Source organism: Pavona decussata, unplaced genomic scaffold (assembly GCF_977016875.1).
Source record: "Pavona decussata unplaced genomic scaffold, jaPavDecu1.1 SCAFFOLD_191, whole genome shotgun sequence".
Lineage (NCBI taxonomy): Eukaryota > Metazoa > Cnidaria > Anthozoa > Scleractinia > Agariciidae > Pavona > Pavona decussata.
Genome location: NW_028145600.1, coordinates 718,732 through 727,500, shown reverse-complemented (window position 1 = coordinate 727,500; position 8,769 = coordinate 718,732). Strand labels below are relative to the sequence as shown.

The 8,769-nt window shown below is 38.9% G+C and overlaps 1 protein-coding gene across 1 annotated transcript in view; it reads left to right on the top strand.

Annotated features, from left to right (window-relative positions):
* Positions 1-3,254, top strand: part of LOC146462155 (centrosomal protein of 131 kDa-like) — a 38,679-nt gene extending 35,425 nt beyond the window's left edge. Inside the window, exons 26-29 of the mRNA XM_085086032.1 lie at positions 44-198; positions 1,038-1,166; positions 1,932-1,992; positions 2,840-3,254. Of these exons, the coding sequence (XP_084942158.1) occupies positions 44-198; positions 1,038-1,166; positions 1,932-1,992; positions 2,840-2,908 (414 nt within the window). The 3' untranslated portion in view covers positions 2,909-3,254. The remainder of the gene's footprint in view (positions 1-43; positions 199-1,037; positions 1,167-1,931; positions 1,993-2,839) is intronic.
* The last annotated feature ends 5,515 nt before the right edge of the window (positions 3,255-8,769 follow it).

The window sequence follows — 8,769 nt, the reverse complement described above, 5'->3', positions numbered from 1 at the left end:
GAAGGAACTTTTAAAAGGGATCTTTTTTGTAATTTTAATTTAGGCTCGTTTATCTGAAGTGGAGGGTGAGAGTGCTCGCTTAAAGAGCATGTTGAAGCAAAAGGATGGCGAGATGGAGGACATCGACAAAGTAACCAAACGGCTGCAGGAAGAGAGAGGAAAAGTTGCTGACATCATTCGACAGGAGTTTGCTGATAGGTTAGTAGTTTTAACTGTTTGTTTGCTAAGAGTTTTTTAAGGGACAAATTTATCGAAAATGAGCGCAACCAGGAAGGAACTACTCAATAGCTTCTAAATGGAATGATTACACACAAGGATTCATGCACAGGCCTTAAAGTACTGGAAAGTCTTAGGTGTTCCATCCACAACTTCAAAAGATATAACATTTTTTTGCGTTCGACGAAGGACAACGCTTCTTATTTTGATGTAGTACGCAAGGCAGGAAAATCGAGCTGTTTACCTGAGGCGTACGGGCTACGTTTTGGAGGCTCATGCGATTTGTCTAATCGTTGGGGCTCATTGGAAATGACAAATTTACGAAGCTTGCTTTTGACTGCGGTTGTGTCAACAACAGGTTGCAAGGAAAGTGGCTCTACAATCCTTTATGGATTCTTATCAATTCACATTCATGGGTTTTGTTGTCAACCTTCGCGCCTTCAATAACGAACAGTCATGCTCTTTTGCTCAATCAAATCAAACACGAACTGAGCTTCAATTGTGATTTTCCCTTTGGTTTTATCCTTCCTTGCCTGGCTCATCTCATTTCGTGGTGCATTGCAAGATGGCAGAGTTTTCAAGAAATATCCCAAACTGGCGCCTTCACTGGAAGTAAAGATGAATCAGATGTAGTCTGTTTGCGCTATATCTGTTAGAAAGTTTTCGACTTTGCTCCCAATCTTTTTCCCGTTACCTTTGCTTGTAATCGCTATAAAACTGTTTTATCAAGAATCCGGGGGAACACAGTTTGTCAGTTTTAAGACTTGTTAGTGCTACCATCTCAAAGCAAAGTCAATTTGTTTCTTCTCCCGATTGATCAGGCTTGTGACAACTGATGAGGACAACAAGCGTCTGAAAACTGAACTGAGTGAAATGAAAGCTCGCCACAGATTGGAAATAGAACGAGTCACTAGAGAGAAGGAACAGGAGATGGATGAAGTACATAAGAGGTCAGTATCACATGAATTTGTACAGGACGAAACTTTTTTCTCTGCGTTCGCCGGTCGTTCGAACGGACGCGGTCTTTCTACGAATGGTCGGAAGAGAATGTGGGCTGGAGAGAGACGCATCTCAGTTACACGCTTTACGGAGCGTGAAGCTCGCACACGAGAATCGGCGCTTTCGGATCGGGGCATCGTGCCCCGTTTTTGGTGATTCGCGTTTCCGTTCGTGAATTTCTAGGGTTTTGTAGTCTAGTGAATGTTTGGTATCACTCGTTCACTTTGCTCCACCTTGTCTTATCTCGTAACTCATTCTAAAAAGGGTACCGGCGAGGTACTGCTGGGTGTTGTAACCGTGTGGTGGACTAGCATCCCATCCGGTGAGGGGGATGGGGTGGGGGGCAATACCCCCAATACAAGTATTGGCTCATGGGTGACTTTCCCTCTCTATCGTGGTGTTGGATTACTTTGTTGGCCATAAAGAAAAAAGGCAAAGGTGGATTCCGAAAATTTTTGTCTTACGAAAGAAAAACAAATAGGAATCCAATGCCGCTTTTATCATTTGATCTAGATCGATTTGCAACGATTAAATTGGTGATAAAGTGAAAGCACTTGATCCAAAAATAGCTCAAGACTAATTGTTTTTTTACCTTTATCTTATCTTGCTGATACCAATAGTTTTTCTCACTTGACTTTAAAACTTGTCTTCCCCTCGGGTTGACCAACAGACACACGAGACAAACTACCGTTACTTTTTCTGGTTTTGTTCAATAGAGTGAAGCAGGCAATTGCCAAGAAGGAAGACACAATGAAAACCTTACGCGAGCAACACCAGGTAAAGAAACCAAGTGGCCGTGCTGTAATAAACCCCAATAGTGACCAGCATCAGCATGAGAGGGGAAAAGAACCACCTTAAATTTTCGAGAAAAAAAAAACAGTTTATACTGTTGCTGTGGAACCTATTATGACACGAAAATACCCATGAGTCTCCTGTAGCTCAGTGGTAGAGCATCCGAACTAGTAATCGGAATGTCATAGGTTCGACTCCTGATAGGAGCACTCGGATTTCTTCTTTTTTTCCGAGTATGCCTGTGTCACTTTCTAGAATAATACATCATTCTTCTAACCCATAACTTGTTCACCAATGTTAAGGCAATTGTTTGATGTCATTATTGTGGTACCACCTGATAAAGAGTGATAGTATAAGTATAAGTCAAAGTATAAGTACTGGAAAGTGTTGAAACCGTTGCCAGCCACCTTATGGTGCAATTTAGCCGTGAAATAATTTAAGCCAGAACCATTATAAAAGCTCTACAAATTGTGAACCTCTACTGTCCAACGCTTGTTTATAACGTGCGTTCAAATAATGGCATTTGGGTAGGTTGTGTTTATCCCTTTTGTTTTTGCTCAGTTGTAAATTGTTTCCGAAAAGCTCAGTACAGAAGGACCAGTAGCGATAAAATGTATTAGAAGTACCCTCCTAATTTACCGGCGATTGAAATCATCGAGGAAAAAATAGTAAGCGCGATATCTGCTCAAACGTTTTTTTTTCCTTTTGTTCAGTTTTGGACTTACTGGGTGGAAAAGTACAATTGCAATTTCAAACGTTCTTTGCAAACTCGATCTAAACGTCAGAACAGAAAAAGGAAAAGAAACAAACTTCTGATTTTTTTCTTTCACAGGCGGCCATGAAACGAGCAGAACACCTGGAATTTTTACTCCAAGAACAAAGGAAGAAGTTGCTTTCCTGAAATGGCGTCTTCTCGAGTGTTTGTAACAGTGACAATGCAGTAAAACGCCTCCTTTGCTCCGTCGATTTTCTTCACAGTCGGTTGGAAGTGTTTCGTGACGCTGGTAGGCTCCGAAGATGACCAACGAAGATTGTCCGAATTCGCCCGAAGTCAGCACGACGTAATGATCACTGGGGTCCGGGGACATTTCACGATTTGTATATTTAATTTGGTATGTCCACTCTATGTCGATGGATACTCAATATAAGCGTTTTGAACGCAGTTATTTATACTTGAAATATAACGGAGAAGTTTTTCGTCATCTGATTGCTTAATAAAATTTCAAACTCCTCTGTTTCCAGATTTGTTATTATCACAGCCAGCCCATTTTAAGGACGGTGTTTCCTAATCCAAAGGTATTTTTCGCAATTTCTGACTATGTAGAAAAAGCAGATCCTAGCAGAGATAACTGAGCAACAATAATTCTAAAAATTATGTATGGGATTTTTTTCGAAATTGAAGCTTAATTATCTCTTTAAAAAAAATGCGCGGTTACCCCCAATTTTCTTTTTGGATTTCAATAGCCCTTGCAAAGATCTTCGTTTCCCGCATAGTCACTAACGGTGCAAAAATACATTTGAGTTACTATGCACCGTCCATTCTCGGCCCCAGAGCCGCTCGGCTTTGACTACGTCATACACCGCCGTCAGTCATGCGCAAAAGGGAAGAGCTCTGGGGTCGAGAATGAGTCGGACCATCTCGAGACGCGCAGAACGTATGTGCAGTAACAAAAAGAGGCACCGTCTGTGAGACGCAGAATTCCCGTCAATCATCTGTTGACACGGTGACCTGATTACCGATGATGCACTGTTTTACCAAAAGAGCCAAGTGCCATTTATGTTCCTGTGGGTTTTGTTTTCGATGACTAATGAGTGGGTCCTTTTGGAGTGAGTACAAAATTGTTTGGGAGGGAACAGCGAAAAGAATCTGTACCGCGGACTTTTTTCGTTTTATATTTTTGGTACCCCAGATGTTACGTACTGAGGACGAGGCAATTTTGTCATCTGAGAACATTTAACGGAAGGGTTAATATAACATATTAATTCAACGTAAATTCATTTGAACTTGAAACACCAGGATAACCAGGCATGAAAACTTCTTTCAGTTGAAATTAAACTTGTTTGTACATGTTAGCTCAACATTCCTTTCAAAGCCCTCTGTATGACGTATTATTTGACAACGTTCCCAGCGTAAATATCCACCAACAGGTCTGGGATCAAAATGTAAAGCATATGACGATTAGATGTAAAGGTGTTCTCTTCAGTCATTGTGCAAGTGCCAGAGAAGCCGACAAATTTACACCTCGTTGACTTAGATACAAAATTCACAAAAAATGGGCTAAAATTCTTTCTGGAATTTCTCCAAAAAAGCTCTAAAATTCTTGAACAAAAGTTCTAAAATTCTCGAAAATTGTTAGAACAGTTTACACTGTGTACATTTTCGCAGTATATAAACAAAAACAAAAGGAAGATATAGCAAGAAACGAGAATGACTGATATTAACCATAAAAACAACTAAAAATACAGTTTGGTACCAAAGCTACAGAGATAATAATGAGCAGATTAGATTGTTCTGACAGTCTTCAGAAGAATAAAGAAATGGACGAGCCCTCAAGTTGGTCAGCGGTAACAATAAAAGACGTTTTCCTGACCATTTTGCTTTGCCAGTGTTACCTGGAAGTTAACATTCCTCTATAATTCTACCAAATTTTTATCGTCTAAAATTCCCAAGACTTTCTAAAATTCTTTTTGGGGTCTATATTTCTCCAAAAAAATCCACAATTTTGTATCTAAGCACACTAATGCATTGTGGCCTTGCGTCCACGCTAGAAAGATATATTAAAATGCTGATCGATTTCATCGACAATGCATACGTTCGAAATCGTTCTCCAGAGATGAGGTATTGAAAAGAGACTGGAGCCCGGTAACTGGGTCACGTGATCATCCCAACATAGTGAAACATGTGACGTCACAGAAAGGCGGGAAGCACTGCGGACTGTGTGAGAAAACTGCAGTAAAACTGCTAACGGGATTTTCCTTGTAATTTGTTCCATAATTACGAGTTTATTTGTAGTCTTAAGCTCTGTTTGTTAGTTGCATTGGTTAAAGAAACAGAAAGGACACAAACAGAAACAAGAATCAAAGTCAAAGAGCAATTTATAACTGCAAGGAAATCTCTGACTATACTTTAGCCATCTTCTTTGCCACGAAATTTCTACTCGGATTCGCCATCTTAAAATAACGTTTTAACCAATCCGCGCGCTCAATAAACCCACGTGACCAATAGTTTGCAATCCATCCTTCTACTATCCATGGTACTGACTTCATTCACATCACAAGCATCTCGGGTGCGTCTTCGCTTTATGGGAAATGACTGTTGGAACGTATATTAATAGGGTATTGGCGCGGTTGAACGTTTTAGTGTGAGTGCGTTTTCAGTAAAACGAAAACGGGACGTCACGACAACGCATTAATTTTGAGCGGAGCTTCAATCAGGCTTTCGATTTGGTTCTATTGTGATCTATTTATTGATTATCAACTGATTATACACTCTCGATAGCGTGAACGATGCGACTTAATGGAATTATGGGATGATATATTGGCATGTACCTATAAACCTTATTCCAAAATGGCTACAATTTTAACAAGTTTTTGTTTGAATTCAAATTAGTCCTTCTTGCCTCGTTCACGGTAAAATATTGTTTTGATTTTTGAGCTTAAGAACGAGGCAAGAAGGGCTTATTTTAAAAATATTGTTTTTAACACGAGAAAATAAAATTCATATCTTCAAACCACCGTGTAATCTTCTTTTTATTGTATAGACAAAAAACATTTTATTGACTGTTTGCACAAACAACCTCGAAAAATCGGGAAGTGACGTCATAAACATCCTCACTAGTGAGGATATGAAAAATACGGCAATCGGATCCCGGATGTAGTTTTGTATGAATTTTGCGAGTGGTGTATTTTCCAGTAAAACACTTGTGTCTAAATAATAATTAGTTTTTTTGTTTTTTCGCTTTGTCCGAGCGAAATATGTAAATTTTAAGCCTTGAAAACTGCTCATACTTTTATTTTCTCACAAGAAAAATCCAAATAAGCTCATAGCTCAAACGTTTCACAGAAATCTATTGGGTCTTCCCATTCATTCCCTTTTACCAGATAACGTTTTTTCAATCGAGTCGCATGCTCGTGGTAGATGAAAACTTTTAGCTTCAATAATACCACCCAATTTTTCTTTTGTTGACTGTCACTGTCACTGTCTTTTGTTGACTTGTAGCTTTAAAAAGGTGATTCGGACGCTCGCATTTTGAGGTCGTGAAAAATTCGACAATTCATTTTATTTCAAAATGCTTGGTTTAGTTTGATAGCCAGCTCTTTAAGCTTTAATTTGATATAGGGGTTTAGGTATCTACCGTTTAAACTGGACGCGCTACATCGCTTAAACGCGAGACACCTCTAAAGGTATAGAGTAACCTTAAGATCATATGTTTTTTAAAATAAAAATTCAAAACCCTGTCTGTTTTAAGCTGTTATTACCGAGCAGCTTTTGTTTCAACTTGAAGAAATGCCAGTAATGATTGCGATCGAACGGAATTGGAAGACGTCAACAGTTCACTCAAGAACGGTTTAGTTAAAAAAACAAAGATAAAAACAAAAGGTACGAAATCAGTTAAAAAATCCATTTGGCTTGCATCACAATATCATGGAGAGAGTTCTCTTTTCGTAAACCGACTCCTTAAGAACTAGTTTAAAGGAAAGGTTACACGCGTGCGACGTAGCGCGCGGACAACTTTTCACGCAACGTTTAATTTTGTTGCAGCAACTCGTTGCGTGGTTTTAAGTAACAGATCAAAAACTTGCAAATGTGTTGCCGCAACACAATAGCTTCATTAAAAGTTGTCCCGCGCGCTGTTACGCGATAACAACTTTTAAGGAAACAATGCTGTGTTAAAGATAGTCCCATGTAAACATCACCTCAATACCTTAACGCATTTCGTATCCATTTGGTATTTCATTCCGGTATAGCCTATTCCTGGCTCTCATATCACGGCGAAAGGCTCAAAGCGAGAGCTCAGGAACTAGTCCATGACTTTCTTTGTTTAACGAATGAATGTGGTGCTGGTAATGGGGTTAAATTAAATAGTGCAGAAACCCGGGTGTTACGGTAAAGAGAAGAAAAAATAAGTGCCCAACTCGAAAATATTATACCTTTATCCGGAAAACTTCTCCAGGTTTGGATGAACAATTCATTTTGATTTCCTATCGGAAACATCATCTAAATGGAGAGCGCTTCTTTTTACACTTGACGAATCGTGCAGGTAAGATCTCTTCGCAAATTGGGGAGTTTTATCTTTGTTACTGATCCTATCTATCTAATATTTGAGAAAACGGCCTGAAACTTTATGACTTTGTACGAAATTTATCTGAAAACAAGTTGATGTCACCGGTTACTGTTCATTGACTTTGATGTTGCCATGCAACCAACTTTTGACAGGCCGTTTTTTTCAGAAAATGGAAAATTCCTATTTAAAATAAAAAATTACTTTTCTTTCATTAAATTTTATTTTTTAGCACATATTATTGCTTCCTTATTGGTTCTGATTACTTTTCGGCGCTATCCTGAAGGGTTGGAGAAATCCAAGATAGCGGATCCAAGATCGCCGCCATTTGACAATCATGTCATTACAATGTCGTATGACGTCATCACTTCGTGTTGCGGACTTCAAAGGAGACATCTATGGACGTACTATCTCTCCTCCAAGTCTCATTGTCATAGCTTTCATACTTGGGAAATTATGGAGGGGGAGGGAGGGCGGAATCCATCCCCCCTGCCCCAGAAGACAAAAAAACAACAAACGAACAAAAAAAAAAAAAAAAAAAAAAAACCCGGTCAAGAAAGGGTTAACGGAGCGTCGGATGAAGCCAGGAGAAATTACTGAAATCAAAGCGTTGTTCGTATTCAGTAAAGCACTACAAATTTCATTTAGTCTTCATTCGTCAATTTAGCATTGATGCCAGTCTTAGCTTCTTAAAAGAAATACTGGAGATAACCAACTTTGTTATTCAAAACTCCACCTGGTTCATAATCCATCTTTAGGTAATACGTATACGCCGAGAACAACTTCGGAAACAAAGTTTATATGTTATCAATGCTTCCTCGCTACTGTTAAAATCCTTTCAGATCAGTGTCTTGCTAACAGAGATACTTTTTATTAAATATGTTTCAGGCAAAAGTAAATACAACGACAAAACATTCAACATTGTGGTTCATGTTATCCATAAACTGAAAACCTACAATTTGTCACTCCATAATAATAACACACCCGAAGGCAGAAACATAACCTTTGGTTTAGGGAACGTACCCCTCGCCTACACGAAAATCATACTTGAAACAGTCGATTGATATAAAATTGACGAGTGGAATCTTTTCCATTACAAAGTTTACGTCGATATTCGATTTTTAGATTTAGGTGAATATCAGTTTAAGGAATGAACAAAAAAAGCCAGGAAAAACAGGATTTTCCTAAAATTGAGTTAAAATATTAAATTTTTACTTTATCGTTACCATTTGCATCACGTTTGAAACAAAGAACATTTAATTTTCAATTTATCTTGCTTTCAAGCGTGTTAATTACATTTTCTGGCCGAATTCCCTTCTAAATGCTACTTGGCGCAATTCTGGTCCTCGCTACGATACTTTACAATGTTTACAGTGGATCAGTTCGTTCACCGCACGCCTTCAAGTTGCCACAAAGCTCACTTCTGTTAAATGTTTGTGACGAGTTCACCAGCCCAGTGGCTGCAGTCGCACATATAAGT